Raw genomic sequence first — 25,561 nt, 5'->3', positions numbered from 1 at the left:
AAGCGGCTTAGCACTATTAGCGCTATTAGCGGCTTATGTGCTGATCGGATCAGCTGATAAGCAGTTTAGCGCTATTAGCGGCTTATCTGCTGATCAGATCAGCTGATAAGCGGCTTAGCGCTATTAGCGCTATTAGCGGCTTTTAGCTGCTTTTAGCGGCTTATCTGCTGATCGGATCAGCTGATAAGCGGCTTAGCGGCTTAGAAAAGGGGGGGAGGGAAAAAACCAGCAGGAACTCGCAAGACATTGTCGTCTTGCGAAGCAAGCCCATAGGAGAGTCGTTTTGCGAAGCACCTCCAAAACGGAAAACTCTTTCATCTAGCGAGTTTTCCGTCTTGCGAGGCATTCGTCTTGCGGGGCACCACTGTACTTCCTTCCCAGCGAAGAGCTTTTATGCTGGCAAGAGTAAATGCTTTCCCCTCCACAGTGACCACAGGTGGATACTTGCAAATTCCTTATCAAGCCTGCCTGTGTGCCTGTAATCAAGGAGTACCAGATTCACTGGACCATATTCTTTTGGACTGCCCTTTGCACAGCAGACTCCGCAAACAGATGCTGACCAATGACCTGCGACCCATGGCTCTGAGAGAAAGCCAAATGAGGTTCCTCCTAGCGGATAGGGACAAGGACGTTACTGCCCCAGTGGCTTCCTTTTTAACCTCCATCTTACCCGAAAGGGTTCTTAATGAATCATCCCTCTAGGGAACAGACAGGCAGAACAATCAAGCGCCTTGTGATCCTCAACAGCCTCACTCCTATCCCTTTTAAATTTATCCTAGTGTAATGAAATGTTTTAATTCGTAATGCCAATAAAGGTATTTGTAACTTTTTCCTTTTCTCACTGCCTTTAGTCATTTAGGTTTTATTTATTTTTAACTTGCTTTTGTTAGCCAGCGTGAGCTTTCTTTTTTCCTTTTAAGTAAAGGCAGGAAATAAATGCTTTAAATCAATGAGAAACATTTGAATTTGCCCTAAGCCATTGATATTAGCTTTTGCCACTTGTGTTTGCCACAAGTCAAGCTTTGCTGTTACACTTACAAAAACATGCCATTTCTGTTCCTTCTACTAACGTTGCAGCAGAACCGCTAATCTTATTTTAGCCAAAGTCCCTTTCAAGTTTGATTTGCTTACCTGACTGTTTCACGGTGTATTCATACAAATCCTTGGCAAGTTCTATCCAGAAAGATACATTGGCTTTACAAATTCCATGCTGGGTCATTAGGAAACAGGCGGGAAATAAAACATCCAGTAATTTAATTAGGGACAAATACAATTGAACAATGTGATGCTGTAACTGTTCTGGAATTGTAGCACCCGGTTAGTTTTTTACTGGTTTAAATCTGTTTGGAAATCTGAATACCAGAGAAGAATTTTGCTCCCGCGCCATTTCCTTAAAGATTTAATGCTGTTTAATAATAGCAGATTTAATGCTATTTTTGAATATTTCCCTATGTTTCACAAAACACATGTGCCCACAGATTGTTAAAGTACAGTGGTGCCTCGCAAGACGAAAAGGATCTGTTCTGTGATTCTCTTCGTCTAGCGGTTTTTTCGTCTTGTGAAGCAAGCCCATTGAAGGATTAGCGGATTAGCGCTATTAGCAGCTATTAGCGGCTTTTAGCGGCTTTTAGCGGCTTTTAGCGGCTTTTAGCGGCTTTTAGCGGCTTATCTGCTGATCGGATCAGCTGATAAGCGGTTTAGCGGCTTAGAAAAAGGGGGGAAGGGGAAAAAAAACCAGCAGGAACTCACAAGACATTGTCGTCTTGCGAAGCAAGCCCATAGGAGATTCGTTTTGCGAAGCACCTCCAAAATGGAAAACTCTTTCGTCTAGCGAGTTTTCCGTCTTGCGAGGCATTCGTTTTGCGGGGCACCACTGTACTTCTCCACACTTCTGATGATGTCTCCATTGAAATCAATAGGCCCATGAGAATGTTTTGCTAATGTTTTCGTATGATTTTTAGGATGGATGATGCTGAGGCCTGTTTCATTTTAAGTAGCCGCTGCGAAGTGGACCGAACTGCAGCCGTAAGTTTTTCTTCTTTCTTTTTTCCTTAGTACGCATTTGCTTCTTCTGCGACTTCATTATTTGTTACGAATACATGGGCAGAAATCAGGAAGAGCAGTTAAAGTGTGACCAGTTGCAGCAGCTGGATTAAAAACCACAGTTAAAATATATATATTAGGGTGAACAAGTCTCCACTTGATTTAATGGCGCTTGCAGGTGCTGCAAGGAAGCGCATCATGGTCTTATCAAACCAACTTTACATGCCAGATAACATGGAGAGAAAGGCAGATTCTCACCATTCCTGCTTCACTTGAACATCACCCGGTTCAGACATTACCAACAGCAGTGCGGAAATTCAGTCCCTATGATCTGGTCTTGAATGACTCTGATAATGTATGGGTGAAGGTCTCACATGACTCCTGCTGATGCCAGTGCCATGTTTCCTAGGAAAAAGGCAACGCTTGCACAGGAAGGAACTGTAGCAAAAACCCTTTACCATCTGACCATTGGGAAATGTCTCCTCTGGTGCTATATTACTTGGACCCCATGTAATTTTTTGAATCTTTTTTTACCTCCTCTATAACCAGTGCCTATGGGGAAGGGCCTTGTCGTGGCGGCACTGCTTATACCAACGCTTCCCCCTTTTTACAGTCTCATATTCATCATGTATTTCATCTGTGAACCTAGGCCCAGCCATGGATATCTCCACTGAGTTTCAGACTCCTGAAAGCTCCCTGCCTTTCCTACTGAAATAGTTAAAAATGGTATCTTTGTCTCCACTGCCCTTTGGATTCTTCGATTTCACAAATGGCTAAGCTCATCAGTTGGCAGCTCAATGGCAAATGGAGGGCAAGCATTGCAGCAGACCACATCTACGTAGCCTATCCACCCCTCTCTCCACCTGAAAGACAATAAAAAGATTTAGTAGAAACTTTATCGATACCATAGCACTGATACACAAGGAAGAAGGCATGCAGTCTGCTCTCTATTATATTGATGTTCTATCACTTGACCATCTGGTCCAACAATTTTTTAAAATTTTATTTCCCCAGGCTTTTTATCATCTAGTGCAAGCTAGCTGTGCATTTTGTGTTTATTTCACTGCCCTGAGTTAGTTGTCACTGTTGTTTAACTGCTGTTTTATCCATTTTATTATTGTTGGTTTTATATTTAATGTTCCTTTCTGTCATTACCTTGTGGCAAGCCACTCTACTTTTTGCTGAGGGACAGCAGAAAACATTTTAACAGCCAAGGCACAGTCTGACCCCCTCCTTTGGTAATCCTCATAGAACTCTAGCCCAATGGTTGCCATTAATTTGATTATGAATTAATTTTAGAATGAATTGATTTTAGAATGCTGTGTTACTTTTATTGTTGTTAACCGCTCTGAGCCCGGCTTCGGCTAGGGAGGGCAGGCTATAAATAAAACCATTTATTTATTTATTTTATTATTATTATTATTATTATTATTATTATTATTATTATTATTACAGCCTCTAGTATTTGAGACCAGACTAGTGTTTGGTTATCTGATGATACTGATAATGTGTATGAAGGAACACAAGTAAGGAATTGCTGGCATGGTTCCCAATGGCATTCATTGAAGTCTTTCCCCAGTGCCCATTCATTTACCCCTAGATCATGAAGTGAAGAGGGCAGCTAATTTTGTTTCTTTGTAAAATTACTTAGCTTAAGGAGGAAGTTTAAAGGGTTGTCCTCTTTCCCACTTCCTCTTGTGCCAGTGTGGTGTAGTGGTTAAGAGTGGTAGACTCGTAATCTGGGGAACTGGGTTCGATTCCCCGCTCCTCCACATGCAGCTGCTGGGTGACCTTGGCTGGTCACACTTCTCTGAAGTCTCTCTGCCCCACTCACCTCACAGAGTGTTTGTTGTGGAGGAGGAGGGAAAGGAGAATGTTAGCTGCTTTGAGACTCCTTAGGGTAGTGATAAAGCGGGATATCAAAACCAAACTCTTTCAGCTCCACACTTTTCAGCGCTTACATTCATTCTACTGACTTTTACACAGCTCCCTTGAAAATTAAAGTGTGTTCTTCTTCCCTCGAAGTCTTTCTCCTTTTTTGTGTGTCTCTGTTGGGTAGTGGGGATGATCCAAGGAATGGGGATCATATAGATTTGCCTCCAGTCAGGAATTATATCCAGAACGATCAAACATCGGAATGCTTTTCTCTGAAAGTGTGTAGTTCTTACTCTAAAATGTCAGTTTTTCAAATGCAATGGTAACGTCTGCCTCCAATTGCCACTTTTTTTTGGGGGGGGGAGTGTTCTGGCTCTCAGAAGGCTTGAGAATTCAGTTCCTGGCCTTTACAATGTGACTTTCATGCTTACTGAATAGGGAACCGTATTTTCACATGGGGTTAAGTAGCTGCACCATGGAAATTTTTTAATCTTAAATGATTTCTGAAAAATAGGAAGCAACATGCAGTTTCTTGCTGCTGCCCCTTTATTCACACTAACATGAGTCATTATAAAAGAAAAGCTACTTATGTTCATAGCTGTCAACCTTTCCCTTTTCTTGTGAGGAATCCTATTCGGAATAAGGGAATTTCCCTTAAAAAAGGGAAAACGTTGACAGCTATGCTTATGTTACCTGCTTATTTAATCTATCTGCCATAAAAAAGTGGTGAAGAGATTGCATGAGCAGGGCATATGCTCCTAGAGATCATTTATTTACCAATTGTGAAATAACAACAAATGTAGCAATGGAACTTTAGGGATGGAGGCCAGATCATTTGCTTGTCTAGCCCAACATTGTCCTCTCTCACCAGCAGTAGTTTTCTGAGGTCTTAAGGAGAGGAATTTCTCATTCCCCTGCTATCTGATTCTTTCAAATCGGATTGAACCCGGTATCTTCCGTATGAAAAGTGTGAGCTATGTTCCATCCCCTTAGTATTGGACCAATTCACCTAATCACATTTTCCTTCAGTGGCCGTTGCAAGCTACCCCATGCATACCTTCCAACACAATGTGGACACAATCCAGGAAGCCATCTTCCAGGTCAACACGTTTGTCATGTGACCTGCGTGAGGTTGCGGCCTCACCAAAAGCACTTTTTGCATGCATGGCACCCCAAAAGTGTGTTTTGGGGAGCTATGCCCCTCCCCAAAGTGCAGCCTGAAATAGCATGAGATTGTGGTGGCCATTTTGACCACTGTCCAGGGCAGTTGATGGGTATGCGATGAGTTGTTGAGAGCTTGGCTATATGTATTTGCTCTGTCCTCACTGACACACACACACACACACACACACACAGTCACTCTCATCGTGTAATTGTGATATTGGCTTCAGTGGTCTTGTAGGGAATGCTTTAAAAGTCAGGATATAAGTGAATGGTTATGGTTTGTATCCAACTGAGTCATACTTAGAATAGACCAAATAGGATAATTAAATTAGTCATGACTAACTTAAGCCCAGTGAGGTCAATAGATCTGTTCTTAGTTGGATGACACCATATGTATTAGAAAGATTAGGCCCTATTACAGTGTATCAGTTCATCTTTCTCTTACTAAAATAGAAATATTCCTTTGTTACTTTTATAAGTGAGCACAGAATTCTGCTCATGGGGCTTTAACTTTCCAACTCAACTTTGTCTTTTTCTATCATTCTTAGTTGCAGTCTGTGTAGTGGGTATCACGGGAGGTGGAATCTAAAGAAAATGAGACGCCACATATTAATATCATCTTACATGAATCATAAATTCTATATAGGCATTAAGAGCAAATATATATTTGATTAACTGGGATGAAGGCGCAATGGTTTAAAACACATGCACCATTGTGAACTGACATGATAAGACCTTTTCCAACTATGCTGTTTTATTTTACGTTTAGAACTGTGTGGGAAGGGGCAGAGCTGTGTCGCCTTGCCGGCGGCCTTCCCCCCTTCCCCCTTCATTTTGACAGCTCGGGGGAGGCTTGGGAGTCGTGGGCGGGCAGCGCGCCATTGCCCCCAGCTCCGGGCTGCTTTCTGGGGCGGGGGAGCCTTCCCCAAACTGTCAAAAGGAAGAGGGAAGGGAGGAAGGCTGCTGGCAAAGCGGTGTGGTTCCCTCTCCCCCGCCCAAGAAGCAGCCGCCATGGGCGGCTCGCTCTGCGCCCATGAGACGCTCGCCCTGCCCCCATGGCCCCGCCCTGGGTGGATGAGCACTGCCCAGGAACATTGGGGATGGAGCCAACAGGGACACACACTCTTGCCCTGGTACACATTCCTTACCCTCAAAAGTTCAGGCCAAATGCTTCAGAAAAGCTAAAGGCAGGGACTTGGCAACAGCAGCATCCTCAACTCAGATTTTGTTTGCACCAAAGGAGATGGCTGAAGGCAGAGGTGGATGTCAACGGAAGGGCAGCCCTTGCCAGGAACCCCAAACTGTGAAGTCCTCTGTCTCCCAGGCCTGCTTGTTCAATTCCAGCTATGACGGCATTGACCTAGGGGAGCAAATTTGGAGACAAATTTGCTAGATGACCATTCTGCCTTTCCATGAAGGGCTACTGAAGACAGTTCTCAGTGCATGTCTAATATAAGAATCATTTTTAAATACAGCCAGTGCCTTGGCTCTTAAGTATTTCATATTCCACACACACACACACACACACACACACACACACACAGTGGGAGAATTTTCCTTTCTTTTTTCAAAAAAGAAAATGTGTCACATTTTGAACATAAATGAAGATGGGTTTCATTCAAACTGTGTTAATATTCACGGGTGATTTTTAAGAAGTGGGAACAAACCATTTTATCAATATGAATGTGCAGATCATTTTGTAGCCTTTGGAACAAATGTTATGGAGAGTACAGATGATTATGGAACACCCTGGGGGGGGGCGGGTACTGTAATTATTTTATTTATTTCAATTTTTTTCCATTTCTAGTTTCTCTGATCTATAGATATAGTTTTATACATACTTAGGTATTTACTGGAGTTATTTGATTTGTAACTTCTCCAATAAGAAAATCAGTTTTTTAAAAAACAACAGTCCTTGGAAACACTAAGGGAAAATAGGATAACATGTCCCTTGCAAGTATATGCAGGTATTGAGCTATCTTATATCAATTCACATTCTTGGTTCATGTAGCATTCCTAGGTCTTGGCAGGCCTTTTTTTAATCCAGAACTTTCCAGAACTTAGTTCTGGCATCTCTTAGGTGGGCACCATTGCCATTATAAGAAAACAATAGAGGCATTCATGTTATGGCACCTCTTTCTCTAGAAAAATACCACTGGGTCTTGGGAAAGGCCATTCTAAGCCTTATGCGGAAAAAGTATTAAGTGTGACGTGCTCTGGAAAGTTGGGATCTAGCTGCTTGTTCTAGGAACACAATATTTTGTGTAGGGCATGAATAATCCTGGGTTTAAATTCTACTAGATATATATTTTGGTGTAGATGTGGTGTGCAGAAGCAACCATAGCTCATCTGAGGACATTAAAAAAAAAATCCCTCCCAGGCAATTGCTGACATCCTTCTGTCTTGAGAGACAGTCCCTTTTATACACTGTTCTCTGTTTCTGAAATCTGGTTTCACTTCTATGCTTTGTGAAGAAGAAAAAACCCACCTACCTATGTTTTGGGGTTTGAGTTGCACCCAACATTGGGGGGCTGATGTTACATGCGTGATGAACTTTCTGTGAGTGTGACATGTGTGTTGCATGTGTGATTACTGGGGGGGGGGAGCTGAGCTCCATCCCAGTGGACATTGGGGGAGGGGGAGTTGTAGAGGCCTCAGTCCCACAATTAACACACCTGTTGTCGATTTTTGTATGAGTGCTCTGTCCCTTCTTTTTGCTACCATGTCCTGACAACCCTTCTTTTCCTGTGCGCTGGAAGCGCTGGCAGGAACTCTGGGACTTGTAGTGGGTAAGAGAGCATGTTGCTCTAACTATACATCCCAGAATTTCCTGTCCATGTGCGTTCTTTCTCTTCCACTCCTCTTGTAGTACATGGTCTGGACCACCATTGTCTCATTGTGCACAATGTTGGGTTGGTTTTTTGGTCTAAGTTCCAACCATGCTTCTGATTAGTTCCAGCAAATCTCCAAAAACCTTACATTTAGATGGAAGGAAATAAGTTTGAATAAATATCCTCAAATGTAATCTGCCTTTCCACCCCTCATGGAAATGGTTTTACACCCTGTGGACCTCTGGGCACAGAGAAGAGGCACATTTCAGTGACTTCCCCATCAGCAGTATAAATGGAGCAATGGACTCAACATTTTTATATACTATTTACTGGTCCCTTAACTCAGTTGCCTAATATTCTTCAGGTAGAACCAGGGCATTGTGTTCTATTTTCTTCTATCACTGTGCTGTTGCCTCTGTTCCTGGAATTGGTTAGTATTTTCCTCTTGTTGAATGCACCGAGAATGTCATAACTGGCAAAACTGACCATCAAGCGCTTCTGAGTTTCCCTGAAGCAACTTTTTAATATATAGCATCGTGCTCAGGCAGTAGGCTTGCAATTACTGCTGGAACATTCTTTATGAATGTACCTAGGACACGTTGAGGAATATGTTGTATCCTGGAGGTCTTGTCTTTTGAATTGTGAGGGAGATGTCCCTCTCTGTCTCAGACCCTGACCTACTGCTGCTTTTCTGAGTTCTGGATCAGGAAGGTTTATTCACTTTCAGACCATTCTTAACTTAATAAATGAATAAATCTGAAAGGTGTTCCCGCCTTGGAAGCCATTGGAAGTCTTGGAAGCCATTTTAACATAACATATCATCACCAATCAAATAGTTGTTGCAGAGCCTCAAATTCTTGGGTTTGGAACCCATTACATCACTATTTTATTTCTCTGTGAGAACTGACTTATTCTACTCCAACTGCAATTATTAGCACTGTTATTTGAAAGTATCTATGGTCCTGAATTTTTGTCTGAGATTTTAATATGGGTACCAAACCAAGGAAGCCCTTCCTATCTGGTGATGCTCTTTCTATCTCTTTTCCTGACACCAGCAAGCTTATGATTATACAATCCATTTCATTCCTTAGCATCATTAGGTCTCAGAAATTACCATCAATTGTACTTTGAAAATGGAAAAAGGAGAAAAAACTGATATGGAGCTCCGATAATAACGTTTTAGACGTTAACAGCAATTCAAAAATGGAGCATTTTAATGTATTAGCACTGTTTGATTTGATTTGAGTCCTGTTGAGTCAAGCTCTTTATATTTGCTAAGAGTAATTGATTGTAGAATTATGAAATGAAAGTGAAATATACATAGATATAGACACATGAAATTTCTTGGAAACTAGATGAATTTATTGGTCTTTTATGAGTAAATTCAACCAACCCATCCTCATCCTTCTCAGGTTTGATTCAACATTAGTCCTACTTGGAACAGATCCATGAAATTAATTGACATGGCTAAAACAGGTCCATTATTTTCAGTGGGACTACTCTGTATAATTTAATCAAACACAACCCATACATTTAAGTGTGTGTGTGTATGTATGCGTGATTTGTTATAACAATTTTGGTTGAAAATGCTTAACATTATGTTTTCTCGAGATGGTAATTTAATAATTATATAGCACTTCTGTTAAGTTATCCTCCATCAGCATGCCGAGTTATGAATAGGATAGTTCTAACTTGAGCCCTGTTGGGACGCGGGTAGCACTATGGTCTAAACCACAGAGCCTAGGGCTTGCTGATCGGAAGGTCGGCAGTTTGAATCCCTGCAATGGGGTGAGCTCCCATTGTTTGGTCCCAGCTCCTGCCTACCTAGCAGTTTGAAAGCACGTCAAGTGCAAGTAGAGAAATAGGTACTGCTCCGGTGGGTAAGGTAAATGGTGTTTCCGTGCACTGCTCTAGTTCTCCAGAAGCAACTTAGTCATGCTGGCCACATGACCTGGAAGCTGTCTGCAGACAAACGCTGGCTCCCTCAGCCTTATAGAGCGAGATAAGCTCACAACCCGAGTCGTCTGCTACTGGACCTAACGGTCAGGGGTACCTTTACCTTTAACTTGAACCCAATCCCTCATCTAAACAATTTAGAACAATTTTTAGAGATTTTCTCGATCAAATTTTCTGATTTGTACAAATTTTCCTTCTAGACTTATGTTAATGTCATCAGAACATGTGTTTTGTGTTTATATGTGAGATATATATATATATATATATATATATATATATATATATATAGCAGGTTTTGGTGTCTTCGGGTGTCTTCCCGTGTAAGAGTCGGGGTGTCTGGGCGACGTTTCGACGAGGTCTCACTCGTCATCTTCAGGCTGGTGCTTTCGGCTTCTTGTTACTGGAACCTAGTAACAAGAAGCCGAAAGCACCAGCCTGAAGATGACGAGTGAGACCTCGTCGAAACGTCGCCCAGACACCCCGACTCTTACACGGGAAGACACCCGAAGACACCAAAACCTGCATTCCTGTACCCGTGAAAATCTACGAAAGCATATATATATATATATATATATATATATATATATATATATGACCAAAAATGATCCTATTGTATATTTCAACAGAGGACCAAGACTAGGTACAGCTGCTCACTCTTCTGACAGAATGGTATGCATGTAAATCTGAGCTGAGCGCTTGTTAAGCATGGATTTCCAATCTCATAAGGAGAAAGGAGGATGTTTAAGGGCAATCTCTAAGAGAACCCGCACAAATGCCCGGGGTTATTGAGTTTTCTACTATATTTAAATAGCAAGAGCAGCTTCACAATTGATTGTTTATTTTTGAAGAAAACTCTCTCTTACTAAAATGGTCCTTCCTACACCACAGAAATTTTCCCTCAAATTACAAACATTGCCTCGGGATCACATGTGGTCATTGACAGATGTGCAGAGATGATAGGCCAAAATATTAATCTCCAATATATGGCAAATTGTTCGCTTTGTCCAATGAGGGTTTTCTTGAATTTTCTGTTTCTTTCATGCCCTTTTAATATTGGATAGGATCAATTAAGAATTACAACTGAGGAGAATATTTCATATATGGATGGTGCAGTTCTACATTAGCTGCATTAGAGAATCAGTGGTTTCCCCTATCATTGCAGAGAAACAATTATACTGTGAAACTACGGTATGTCCTCCATCACGGGTGAGATTCTGCTTGTAAGGTGGTTGTGTAGCAGTCATGGACACCTACCGGGCATTCAATTTCAATGCTAGTATCCATAATAACACAATTATTTTATATTTAGAGCTGGTGTGCCAGCAAATAGTAGAAACTGTACAAGCCAGCGTTCTCCCAACTCAATTTTTGCCTCATTCAAACATTTAACAGGTGCCCTTATGTAAATCTGTACTGACTCAATTTCAGTCTCACCCTTCCATTGCATTGAGGGGATAATAATCCTGTTTATTACTTTAATGGGTTCATGCAACAGTAATTGTTACATTACCTGTGGCTCTCTTGATGTTGCCAGACTACAACTCCCATAATCCCATACCATTGACTATACTGGCCGAGACTGATGGAAGTTGTAGTCCAACATCTGGAGGGTCACAAATTCCTCAGTCTTACCATATGTCAGTGCTAAACATTAGTAGCTGAGGGAAGTTGCAAAGCCCAGGATACCTTGACCTGTTTCCCAAATTTCTTTGGAACCCCAAGTTGGTCAACTGATTTATATTAAAATTATCCGAGAGAGAAGCCTGCGAGTCTCACTCGCTTTGTGTTATTCTTGACAATAGCATCTACCTGTGATTTTTATTATAATTGATTGCCATGGAAATTCCTTTTTCATTACACTAAATAAATAAAAGTATGAAATCTGGAGTGATAATTCCCAACATATATGTCCCAGAAAGAAGGTTCTCTTAAAACATAATAACAATGACCTGTTAGTTCAACCAATGTGATAAATCCCATTATTATTATTATTTCTCATTTTGAGCTTTAGAAAATACATTTGTCTTACATGGCGTCTTCTGTTTCATCCTAGGATCATCAGACTATTTTAAGAGCTTGGGCTGTCAAAGATTTTGCACCAAACTGTCCTCTGTACGTTCAGATACTGAAGCCTGAAAACAAGTTCCACATCAAATTTGCAGGTATGTCTAGGATACTGGTGATAATCCACTTTGGTCAGTAGGGATAGACATTTCCAGTCTGCCCACATCATTTTGACATAGGATCACCCATAATCAGCAGCACTAGCAGGGGACACAGGAACATTCCTAGGTCAAATCAGAAGCTGGGATGGCTTTTGTAATTCCAGGACTGTCCCTGAAAAATTGGGACACTTGCAGGGTATGTGGTAAGCTTGTGTCTGGATTATACCACGTCAGGCTACAGGTGGGTGTTTACATGGCTGAATGCTCCTATATACAAAATTAAACAGATAAATCTCTGCACAGAGAGAACTCATATATCAGGTAGGCCACTCCAGAACTCTTTCCTCTGGTTTGTGGGGAATTATTTTGTATATAGTCCAGACATAGATTTACCACCTTGTGTACATCTCTGAGGGAAACTTTACTGATTACTTCTTATGCAGTGGATTTATTTACTATCCTTAAATATTGCCAGGGTAGTTTACAAATAAGTACAGTGGTACCTTGGGTTACAAACACCCTGGGTTACACACTCCGCTAACCTGGAAGTAGCACCTCACATTAAGAACTTTGCTTCAGGATGAGAACAGAAATTGCTTGGTGGCGGCAGCAGGAGCCCCCATGAGCTAAAGTGGTACCTCAGGTTAAGAACGGTTTCAGGTTAAGAACGGAGTTCCAGAACAAATTAAGTTCGTAACCAGAGGTACCACTGTAATGTATATTCTCACTGAGGAACTACTGATAAAGCTTAAAAAGATAAGATTTCAAGCATCCCAGACTTATCCAAATAAATTTTGAAAGCCACCCTTCTGTTATTATTCCCATTAGCCATCTCTTTTCAAACCAAGAATTATTTGGATTTTTCTTGTAGGGGAGTTGTGCCAGCCCCATAATAATGTATGTTAGCTGTCCTTTACTGCAGTTTATCCAGCTCTATTTAGTAGTTTATTTAAAACAATACACCACTTAATATTTCAAATATTTTAAAGTGGGCTATGGCATCCTTCTGTGCTGCAGCATAAATGTGCACACACTGTTATTTATTCAAGATGAGAAAAAGTGAAATAGCATTGTCATAAAGAGCTTGTAACTTTTGTACCTCTGATGTCTGGAACACTCAGCATCTCTTCAGAAATATATGTGTCTAAGGATAATATTTTGTTAAGCTGAGACTGCTCTGTGTGCATCACACTATATTCTTACAAGGCACTTTGTCAAGCAAAGGAAATGGGGAAGGCTGGCTTTTTTCCAAGAACATGTGGTCCCTGCTGTGTACTCAAAGCCCGACAAGCACCCGCTGAGATTAATGAAGAGACTTTCACATTGGAATTAAGATGAAAGAATGCACAAAATTTAGGTAACTGATATTTAGGATCTTTTGTACACATGCTGTCTCTCAACTACCTCAAAGCTTCAAAAAGGCTGTGCTGAGTTTTGGTGGGAAGCAAAATTTAAAAAAGATGTTTGTGTACAGTACATATTATTAGATTCTTCACTCTTTGCAGCTAGTGCTGTTTAAAAAAAGTAAGCATCCACTGAATGGTAGCTTTTGTACAGAATACAGAGGTTCCCAGAAGACCTACCTCTTCCAATAACATTGGTCCATACCAGGGATGGGGAACCTGTGGCTCTGAATGTTGTTGGACTATCAGCCCCAACCAACATAGGCTGTGGTAAGGGCTGATGGAGGTTGTGATCTGACAACATCTAGAGTGCCTCAGGTTCCCCATCTCTGGTCTACCCATTTTACTCTATATGTAGTAATTGTTGGTGTTTCCTAAAATAGTGGTCCTAAAGACCCCCCACCCCAACCTTGCTAACCAACACCTATCAGTGTAGCTTGACATTTCCAGGACAGAACCCACAGAAAGCACTTTATTAATCCAAGGCAGGGAGAGAAAATGTGGTTCCCTCCAAATTTTTTGGACTACAGGTCCCATAAGACCCACCCAGCATGGCCAATGGTCATGGATGATGGGCACTGTATTACTACTAGTAGTGGCAATTTCTTTACAGTGGTACCTCGCAAGACGAATGCCTCGCAAGACGAAAAATGCGCAAGACGAAAGAGTTTTTTGAGTCGTTCCGCAAGACGAATTTCCCTATGGGCTTGCTTCGCAAGACGAAACGTCTTGCGAGTTCTTGCGAGTTTGTTTCCTTTTTCTTAAAGCCGCTAAGCCGTTAATAGCCACTAAGTCATTAATAGCCGCTAAGCCGCTAATAGCCACTAAGCCGCTAATAGCCGTGCTTCGCAAGACGAAAAAACCGCAAGACGAAGAGACTCGCGGAACGGATTGATTTCGTCTTGCGAGGCACCACTGTACTTACTTACCCTTCAACCTAAGGTCCCAGCCTAAACCACTGAGCCTCTTGGGCTTGCTGATCGGAAGGTCAGTGGTTTGAATCCTTGCAACGAGGTGAACTACTGTTGCTCTGTCCCAGCTCCTGCCAACCTAGCAGTCCGAAAGCACACCAGTGCAAGTAGATAAATAGGTACTGCGGTGGCGGTAGGGTAAATGGTGTTTCCATGTGCTCTGGCTTCCATCATGGTGTTGCGTTGTCCCAGAAGTGGTTTACTCATGCTGTCTGTGGACAAATGCCGGCTCCCTCGGCCTGAAAGCAAGATGGGTGCCATACCCCATACTCACTTTTGACTGAACTTAACCATCCAGGGGTCCTTTACCTTACCTTTACAACTTTAAAACAACCTCTAGGAGGCAGCACATAAATTGTATCAGGGTTGCACGTGTTTGCAAGTCCCCTGCCACCAAACAGTAAAATCCACGGGAGATAAGGAGCTACAACTGAACATCCTGATTCATAATTGTAGCACGACTTGAAGACAATAATCTACATGCAGACCAGAAGAGGGTCTTGTTGAAGTGAATTCTGTGGTTCAGAAGATTGAATCCAGGGCTGGCCTAAGCCATTCTGCCACTGTGGGCAAAAAGCCACTGACTCCACTTCCATGATGCCCCCACTGCAGATCTATGGTTCCTTCCTGTCCAGTCCCTCCTCCCACCATTGCGGATATGATGCTGCTAGCCCTGCCACTGCAACAACATCCTCATCTGCGCCTGCGCTACCATCACAATGCAACAGCAGAAATGTGGGTGCAGCAGTGAGGGCAACTGAGCTATGGCAGCAGCATGGGCAAAGCCCTGACTGGGCTAGGAGGGGTGCAGGGGCAGGGGTTGGCTCTGCCACCCAAGGCAAATGGCTTCATCATGCCTCACTGAGGGGCCGACTCTATTTGATATGTTTGAAACCTCTGGTTTTCTGTTTTATTCACTTCCATGTGTTTTATATTGCTGAGGGTTTACATTTTTGTTTTGTTCAGAGATTTTTGAAATATTAAGCTGTTTATAATGCTAATAAACAAAGAGCACCACTGAAACTCGCAAACATCAGGGCAAACAGAACGGCATGCGTTTCAATGAAACCAGTTCACATCCTGAGGTTTGCAACTGCTTTGTAGCACACAAAGTACTGAAAACAACAAAGGCATTTCCAAAGGTTTCCCTCCCCCGCCCTTTATTGTAGTCTTCTTTTGTCATGTCTCCAGAAAATCCCTCTGCAGGATCTGTCCCTGTTTCTGCAGTGGAAACGTCCCAGCTTGATTTAGCTGCATTGCAGCACCTGCATTGCGGTTTCTGATGATTTTCAGAACCCAAAATTCTATGCTAAAGACTCTCCTCCTGCAAGAGGGGAGGGGTTGTGGGCGGGATCCGATCCCCGCCTCAAGCAGGGGGCGATAGCCCCCTGCCACCCACTCACGTGGCTGGTGCACCACGCCCACAGGTAGGCGCCCAATCGGGCGGCTTGAAGGGGCGTGGCTTGCAGTTTAACTTACTGCTGCGCCAGCCATTCTGCCTCATTTTCCGCCTTCCCGTCGCGAGTCACCCACCCTCCACTCCCTTAGAGCTTAGGGCTTAGTTTTTCTCTTGACCTTGCTATGGACCTTAGGTTGGTCGCCCATGGTGTCCAGGGTGCCTGGTAGGAATTTTTCCATCTGGCATTAGGCCTTGTGGTTTTTTCGCCTACCACATAGCAATCGTCACAACTTTCTCGGTATTGGTGGGTAGGTTAGGCATTGGAATGTGTTTGTGGTGTGTGAAAGGGCTAGGTGTGGCCATCGCCTACGCCTTCAATTTTGGGGTATTCCGTTAAAGGAATCCAGTGGTCGTGGATCCTGTCTGATGCCTGTGTGGCAGGGGGCCATGGCACGACCCTCGGTGACATCAGGGGAGAGCTTATAGTTGGATTAGCATCCACAGGCTCCACCTACTGGTGAATAAACCCCCATTTTAGGCTCACCCCTCTCCGAGTGGGTGGAGTCAAGTGACGTGATCCAGTGCCTAAGCCAATACCTTTTCACTTGCTGTAATCAATAAAGTTGTGGCCTTTTCTTGCCCATTAACCTTATATTACGTGTCCGTGTGTCTTCATTCCACTAAGCGGGGATCGGGTCCTCGAACCACAATTGAAATAGTAACAATTCTTAATCATTGCGTAACTTTGTAACAATAAATTTCATTTCAAGTGGAGTATCATCAAATGAGTCTAAAATCATTTGAGTATCTACCAGCTCTAATAAGTAAATCAGCTATATACTGTGATTGGGGCAGTAGCTTAACATTTTCATATCTGCTTGATGAATACATCTGTGAAGGCATAAAGACCTTCCAGGATTTTGTTTGTTTAGCTTCAGGTTACTTCCTGTTCCAAAATATCACTTAGTTGGCTTCCCATCCATGTAAGCAACCCTAATCCTGTAATTGGGCACTTACAAAGCAAGAAAACCAGGTGGCAGCGATTATCATATTTACACAGTGCTTTGCCTAAGTGATGTGTAATAACATGTGCAATCATCATGTACCAGCCCAGTTGGGAAAATGTAGAATACCAAACAAACAGTAGTTACTAAAAGTTCATTCGGTTCAGCCCTTTCCTCGGCCATAGAGAAGGATCCACACGGCTCTCAAATGTGCTAGAAACCTTCTATGCATTTACACTTACAGTACAGTGGTACCTCTGGTTACATACTTAATTCGTTCTGGAGGTCCGTTCTTAACCTGAAACTGTTCTTAACCTCAAGCACCACTTTAGCTAATGGGGCCTCCTGCTGCTGTCATGCCGCCGCACGATTTCTGTTCTCATCCTGAAGCAAACTTCTTAACCCGAGGTACTATTTCTGGGTTAGCGGAGTCTGTAACCTGAAGCGTATGTAACCTGAGGTACCACTTTATACCCATTTATTGAGCTAAGCCCACAGTTTTAGAATGGGACAATCCTTTCTATCTTTCTTCCATACTAGCAAAACCATTCATTTCCCCCCATCTGTATCTCCTACCTGGGTGTCTAAACACTTAATTTGCTGAACTGGCCCAGCAGTTAAGTACAGAAGTGAAAAGAGCTAGAAATTTTCCATTACAGAATTGCATCCCTCTCTGTGGCTCATTAAATGCACTAAATTGTACCAGGAGGTTCTTTTTGTTTTTTTGGCTCCTATTATTCTCCTCATTACATTTTCCCAATGTTCGCTTTGTTCAGAAATCTCATACAATTACCAGTCAAGACTAACTGTAAATTGTAACTGGACGTCGCCTTCAATGAGCAGCTCTATCTCTGACAATTTGGGTAAAATAACACGGCGGATTGTCATAGCTCGGTCAAATGGTGCAATAAAGCGAGTGTGGTCAAAACTGCATGTAACACAAATGGGGCAGAGTCAAATATTGGGTTCCATCTTCTCTATGATGCCTAATTCAATTCATTTGTTGATCTGACATCACTGAGTGATGGAGCTGAATAAATGAAAATGAAAATGATCAGGGCAAAGGTAAGTTGCCTTGAATGATGTGGAAGAAGAGGGAGGAGCAATGCCAGACAGCCTTATGGGTTTTTATTGTTGTTTTGTAATGCATAGGTGCACCTCCGCTGAGCATAAAAGACTTTAGATTCCCTGAAATCGAATTGTGTGATTAGATAGATAGATAGATAGATAGATAGTGGATATTCAGGCCTTAGTTGGACACATTGCTTATCAAGGCCTGCAATTGCATTCTGTTCCTGAATTGATTAATTTCTTGTCCCTTCAGATTTCTAATAGAATAATAATAATAATATTGATAATAATAATAAGAATAAGAATAATATTGATAATAATAATAATAGGGCCCCCAATCCTATAACATCATCCCTTATTACAGATGATTTCCTTCTTTGACAAAAGAGGCTTCCATCTTTCTGCTTCATTCTCAAGTTGCTTGAGAATTTCTTTAGATAGGACTTCTGGGTTGGTGCCTCCGGCAACGGCGGAGTTCCTCTGATCGGGAGGAACTTGCCCCGTGGGAATTTGGGTCTGTACTGCTGCGGCGAAGGCGGAGACCCGTAAAGATCACAGGCGGGAGAAGCCTGTGAACGTGGGATTCGGCGGGCACCTTTTGCGCCTCCCCTACTCACGGGGGAACCCGATTTCGGGGACCCGGAGCGATGTGGAGTGAGTGGTGTGGTGCTTCGAATCGTCTGCTTCTTCCATGGCATAGCTGTTGCCGGAGAGCACTGACTTTTTCCTGTGGACAATTTGACTCCAAAGTAATTACCCGTGAGTAGAGCTGATACAGGAGAATCGGATTTTAAACGTTTAATTTGGCATCGAAACGGGGAGGTTCAAAACAGGAAGTCCGCCTTCCCTATTTGTAAATAGACTGAGGCAAGGAGTCTGTAAGCTGAAGTCTTGGAAAGCCTTTTGTAAAAGATTAAATTTCCATCGTATAAAATCCCCCTTGGAGGCAGGAGAAGAGGGGGGGAAGTTGTGGACTGAGTATGCCTGCAGGAGAGAGTAAAGAGAGTTAAAATACTGCCGCTCTGACCCTGGAAACGGGCTGCTAGTAGGACTGACGTTTTGGAATGTCCATTGACAGCACTTAGAACGTTCCTTGACAGCTAGCAAAATAAGAGAGATTGTTGATATATTGTTTCTACTGTCTCCGGCTGCTTCTAAAAAGGAGTAATAAAGTAACTGAAACTAACTTTGGATTGTACGAGTTGCGCTTAAAGGTGACATTCTTGACTATTACAAATAGAAACTGTTTCCCCCTAGTGGAAGTTTCTGAAATTGGTTACTTTATAAGAGCTGGGCTAGGGGAGTTTCCAGCTGCAAGATAAAAACTGTGTGACTCTGGGATTGACCTTGAATCTCTTAAGTGTCATGGCAAATGGAAAGGAAAGAACAGATGAAATGTCAACAGAAGAGGCCTTAGTGGTCACATTATTGAAAATAAATGACTCGCTGGAACAGCTTCACAAGAAAACAGAAGTGATGAATGTGAAAGCAGACGCTGCAAAGAATAAAATTGATTTAATTGTAGAAAGTTTAAATAATCTGGGACAAAAGGTGAACACCAACACAGAAATCACACAGAAATTGACACAGGAATCTACTTTAATACGCCAAACTGCGGATGAAGTCAGGGAGAAAACCTTTGCTGCTGAATGTAAAACAACACAATTGGAGTGTGAGAGACTCCACACATTCAAAAGCAACTTGATGAACATGAGCTGACATTTGCTATGATGGAGCCTAACGAAAAACAGATGAATTTGAGGATCAGAACCCCACCAGAACTGGGAAAGGAAAGTTTGACAGAGCTTCAGGAGGAGACAGGATCAACATCGGCTGAGAAAGAGGGATTGTTGGGGGTCAGTAGGACCGCCAAAAACGTGAATTTACTTAAGGGTAACTGTGAAGGACGTTGGATTGAAGAGAAGGGGGATTGGGAAATATGGACAAATCTGAAGTTGTTATGGTTGGGCCGAGCTGTTGTGGTGGGGATGAGGGTTGCTGTGTTGCCGGGGATATTGCTTATGTGTCAAAAAGTGCAAGTTTTGGATGGGAGGGATTGTTTCAGGAGGTGGCAGAGGGATGTTCCTGGATTGGTTTGGCAGGGCAGGAAGCCTCAAGTAAAACTTAAGATATTGACGGATGTTAAAGAAGGAGGTGGACCTGCCCTGCCAGACACCTAAACTTTGTTGTGAATCATCTGCTTTTTGCTGGCTGAGAGAATGGCTGTCTTTTAAAAGCACTAAAGTGTTGGATAATGGCAGATGAAGTTGATGGACTAGACAGAATTGGCGGAAAAGACTGGCAAGATCCGAGACCAGGGAGAAGAGTTGGTGGAAGAAGACTGGGAAAAGTTTAAAGACTATTTATAGAAATATTGTAAAATTAGTGAATGTTAGAAGAATGTTGGAATGAAATTATATGGCTTCAGTAGAAATGTTATAAGGAATTAAGTATAAATAGATTAATAGAGTATTAAAGGAAAATAAGGTTAAAAGGTGTTAAGATAATTATAGGATAGAAAACGGGAAGATGGTAAGGAATTGCTGAAATAATTAATAGAAGTGGAATACAAAAAGGGAGGTGTGAGGAGGCCGTGGAAATATGGGAAAGAAAGATAAGATATTGGAAGTTTTTTCTTTTTTCTTTTTTTCTTCTTCTTTCCTTTGATGTGTTTTTAAATTGTTTTTGTTTTGTTAATTTTTGTGTAGTGTTTTTGTATTATAATGTATTGTTTTTTCTTTGTTTTTTTCTTTTGTAAGTGTTCAAATTGTTGTAAAAGCAATAAATATTATTTTTTTAAAAAGAGAGAATTTCTTTAGATAGTCTGTGGCAGAAGGATTTTGACCTGACCTTATTGTTTGTTGCAAGGTGGCCGAGGATGGTGGATAAACTTTTCTTTTCAGTAAAGATCTCCTCAGTCTCCCCCGTTGCCCACACTTCCTGATCTGAAAAGCCCCATGAGACCGATCATATAAACTGTGTTTAGTACCACTTATGTGTTGTTATGCCTGCAAATCAATGCAAACTTAATTAAGCAAACATACAACAGGATTGTGATACATGCTGCAACAATGAACTGATTCACACATATTGCTAAGCCAAGCTGGGAATAAGCCAGATCACAGTCACTTTGCCCTTCCTTCCTTCCTTCCTTCCTTCCTTCCTTCCTTCCTTCCTTCCTTCCTCCCTTCCTCCCTCCCTCCCTCCCTCCCTCCCTCCCTTCCTTCTGCCTCCTCCTCCTCCTGCACTGCTGTGAACTAAACCATGCTTTGGCTTATCATGCAATCCAAACTGAGGCTCCTGCACATAGCTGTCAACGTTTTTCCTTTTTTTAAGGGAAATTCCCTTATTCTGAATAGGATTCCTCGCAAGAAAAGTGAAAAGTTGACAGCTATGCTCATTCATACCCTCTAACATTTCTCTGATGGAAATAGGGATGCCCTATTCAATAATAATAATAATAATAATAATAATAATAATAATAATAATAATAATAAATTTATTATTTATACCCTGCATATCTGACTAGGTTGCCAGCTTCTAACATCTATAAAAATATAATAAAACATTAAATGTTAAATAAAACTTCCCTATACAGGGCTGCCTTCTATTTTTTTTTATATGATATTTATTGAAATTTTGCAGACAACAAAAGGTTACAAAGTTAAAAATAAAAAATAAAAAGAATAACAATAATAAAAGAAAAAAAGATACAAAAGTACAAAGACAAAATACAAAAAGGTTAAAAAGAAAAAAATCAACATTTTCATATCTTATATTTCATTTGCTTGTTTCCTGACCTCCTCACACCCCCTTTTTTGTATTCCAGTTCACATGGTTAATTCAGCAAATCCTTACCCTCTATCATTTATCTTTACTCAATATCTTAACCTATTATAACTATATATTTTCAACCATTGTCAGTCCGTATTTACATATTCTTGTTGATCTTTTTACCAATACCGCTTATTTTCAATCCAACATCCCTTTAACATTCATTAATTTTACAGTATTTCTGCAAGTAGTCTTTAAATTTCTTCCAGTCCTCTTCCACCACCTCTTCTCCCTTATCTCGGATTCTGCCAGTCATTTCTGCCAGTTCCATGTAGTCCATCACCTTCATCTGCCATTCTTCCAGTGTGGGTAAATCTTGTGTCTTCCAATACTTTGCAATCAATATTCTTGCTGCTGTTGTTGCATACATTAAAAAAGTTCTGTCCTCAGGGCTGCCTTCTAAAGGTTGTATAGTCATATATCTCCTTGGATTGGGGGACAGGATTTCTCTCCTCCATAAATGGTTTCCTTAGGGACATTCCATGATCAACTGAGAAACCGGTATGGCTTCTGTAAATCCAGGACTGTCCCTGGAAAATAGGCACAATTGGAGGGTCTGTTCATGCCTTGTCTTGCTCCATTCAAACCAGGAGCTGTAAAAAAGGGAAAGGGAATGGTTAATCCAGTCAAAGGCCACTATGGGGTTGTGGCACTCATCTCGCTTTCAGGCCAAGGGAGCTGTCCACAGACAGCTTTCCGGGTTATGTGGCCAGCATGACTAAACTGTTTCTGGCACAATGGAACACCGTGAGGGAAGCCAGAGTGCATGGAAATGCTGTTTACCTTCCCACCACAGCAGTACCTATTTATCTATTTGCACTGGCATGCTTTGGAACTGCTAGGTTGGCAGGAGCTGGGACAGAGCAACAGGAGCTCACCCCGTCACACAGATTCAAACCTCTGACCTTCTGATCGGCAAGCCCAAGAGGTTCAGTGGTATAAACCACAGTGCCACCTGCATCCTTGAAGCTGTAACCAAGGTTTGTTCTAGGATTTACAACTTGTGGTTTGTTTGGAGAGTGACAAAGCATGAGCCTGGGTTTCAATGGCATGCTAAGTCAAGCCATCACTTGGCGTACATCCATGCAGCAGGAGGAAGACTGGAGGCGGAATGCAGCTACCACAGTCTTGTCTCTGGGATCCCTCAAGCTTGCACACTCATACTAAGCCATAGTTTGGCTTAGTGTTACATGTGAACCAGCTCAACAATAATCATATTAAAACAGGACAGGTTACGGCTGATAAATGTCCCTTGGGTATTTGAGTTGCAAGATTATTTCCCTGTTTTATGCAATATGTAAGGTGTAGTAGAGTTTCAGGTGCATGTGTGCATTATAGATACCTGCTCTTTTTGATAGAATCTGAATAAAACTCTAGAGTTATCCAGCAATAACAGAATAATCCATGTACTATAGACAGGACTGTATCTTACGTTGCCTATGCACAGTTTGGAGATAAAGTACTTTGCAGTCCGCGAATGAGAAAAAGAAATCTAACTCAGAAGCCCAACAGTGACTAGATTAGGTTTTCCTCTCAAATTGAGATGTGGATTAAGTTAGTGGAAATCAATATTTCTGGGAACGTGAAAATGAGATAACCCTACGGAGAAAAGTCATACTTCTAAAAAGCAATTTAGGGATAAGAAAAATGGAAGATTGTTCTGAAAGTAAAAAATAAAGAAATGGGGAGCTGGGGGTGGAGAATCAAAGCTATTACTGGTTATGCCAACAACTTTTAAAAGTACTTTTTATTGTGTTATGCAGAGAAAAGATTAGACCCAAGGTACTGTGCTGCTTGTAGAATGCATTAATTTCAGAGAGAAGTGAATGCTGTATTTCAGAGGCAAAAAAAAGTCAGTATAGCCTCAAACAGTCAGCAAACCAATTAAGCATGTGAATTTACTCAATTGACTTGCATGAGGCAGGGGAACATTTGTGAAACCTGAGATCACTGAAATCAGGAATAGTCTCATTTCTTCAGTGGGAGTGTAATAATAATAGGGGTTGCTCGTGCGTAAGTTGCCGCCACTCCTGGCTAGATTGCCTGGTTAAACGTTTTCTGTCTGGACAGCCCTTCACTTCGTGGCTGCTTCAGTCGCTAGCAGAATCCGTCAGTGGGCGTTTCTTAAACCTTTTCCAGCATCAAAGCTGTTTGACGCCAAGTCTCCTCCTACTCTCCCTGCGCGGAAGTCTTCTGCGCAGGGAGGGTGTGGGTAGCGGAGGACCCGTGCTCTCCCCACTGGTGTCCGGTGAGGAGTCCTGGAGCCCTCTCGCCGATTCCCCCATCTGCCCCCCTTTATCCCTGGTGTTGCGCTGATTTCCTTCCCCATCTGCGGAGCTGCCTCTCTCCCTGCTGGGTCCTTCTCCAGCATCACTTGGGAGCCTTGCCTCCGCCTCTGGCTCCGATGTCAGTTCCCTGACAGGGAGTAAAGACCACTTAACATTTATACATTTTCAAGGTTATTTAACTTCTCAGGTCATAAATAAGACAGAAATGAATTTTGTTGGATTCAGAGACTGGGGACAGCTGGCTTACACACTATGGCTGCTAGCAAGTCCCTGTCCCCCCGCCAGAACTTGCCAGAACTCAGTTCTGGCACCTTTCAGGTGGGCACCATTGCCATTATAAGAGAACACAGGAGGCATTCATGGAGAGTTCTGGCACCTCTTTTTCTAGATAGCACTGGCTGCCAGTATGAATGGCATCTCTGCAAATTATTCACTGCCACCATTGCCACCTTAGCAGGGCTTTTTTTATATAGGAAAAAAGGTGCCATTGCTCTCCTCGAAGTTGTTACAGTAACTGCCACACTTTTAACATTTTAATTTTTTTTTAAAAAAAGGTGCCAGTACTTATCTAACTACAGAAATGTACATTCAACTTCTAGAACAATGTAACCAAAAAAAGAAAAGGGGCTTGACCCAAATCTAAATTTAAACAGTGGGGAAGTCAAAGGCGGGGGGCGGGGAGTACGATACAGAAGTAACATAGAAGGGAATTGCAAGAGCAATGAACGTCTCATGACCAAATGCTCTATTGCAGATATGGGGTGCGGGTGGCGCTGTGGTCCAAACCACTGAGCCTCTTGGGCTTGCCGATCAGAAGGTCGGCGGTTCTAATCCTTGCGACTGGATGAGCTCCCATTGCTCTGTCCCAGCTCCTGCCAACCTAGCAGTTCGAAAGCACACAAGTGCAATTAGATAAATAGGTACTGCTGCAGCGGGAAGGTAAATGGCATTTCTGTGCACTCTGGTTTCCATCATGGTGTCTCATTGCACCAGAAGCGGTTTAGTCCTGCTGGCCACATGACCCGGAAAGCTGTCTGTGGACAAACACCGGCTCTCTCAGCCTGAAAGCAAGATGAGCACCGCAACCCCATAGTCGCCTTTGATTGGCCTTAACCATCCAGGGGTCCTTTACCTTTTACCTTTACCTGCTCTGTTGCAGATGTGGGTAAGACGCTGTTGCACTACAACTCCCTAACAAGCATGGCCAAGGATGTTGGGAGTTGTAATTCAGCAACATCTAGAGGGCCAAATTTCCCTCACATCTGCTCAGTTGTCAGCACCAGATTTAGGGCAATGTTGGCAGTTATCTCACACAGAACATTGAGCCTAGCAGAGCACAAAATTGAGAAGATCCATCACTGAGAATATTCATTTGGGGGCACCAAACTTTGGCTTTGCTCAGAGCTCTGTCCTATCAAGTATTACCAAAGTCTGCTTCTGCTGTTGTGTCCTGTGAGCATCTGTGTGGGATGTGATCATGCAATATGAGAGCACAATATTCATAATGTATTTTTCTAACCAGAAATTAATTTCTTCCTATTACCATTTAAAAATGTA

General features: G+C 42.2%; 1 protein-coding gene across 8 annotated transcripts in view; it reads left to right on the top strand.

Annotated features, from left to right (window-relative positions):
• KCNT2 (potassium sodium-activated channel subfamily T member 2) overlaps window positions 1–25,561 on the top strand; it is a 244,870-nt gene that overhangs the window by 160,327 nt on the left and 58,982 nt on the right. For all 8 annotated transcript variants that reach the window (XM_082225441.1, XM_082225439.1, XM_082225436.1 and 5 more), the window contains 2 exons: window positions 1,962–2,025; window positions 11,923–12,031. In XM_082225441.1, the coding sequence (XP_082081567.1) occupies window positions 1,962–2,025; window positions 11,923–12,031 (173 nt within the window). The remainder of the gene's footprint in view (window positions 1–1,961; window positions 2,026–11,922; window positions 12,032–25,561) is intronic.

The sequence above is a fragment of the Podarcis vaucheri genome (genome assembly GCF_965113315.1).
Source record: "Podarcis vaucheri genome assembly, chromosome: 6".
In the NCBI taxonomy this organism is placed as follows: Eukaryota; Metazoa; Chordata; class Lepidosauria; order Squamata; family Lacertidae; genus Podarcis; species Podarcis vaucheri.
This window is presented reverse-complemented; position numbering and strand designations above follow the sequence as displayed.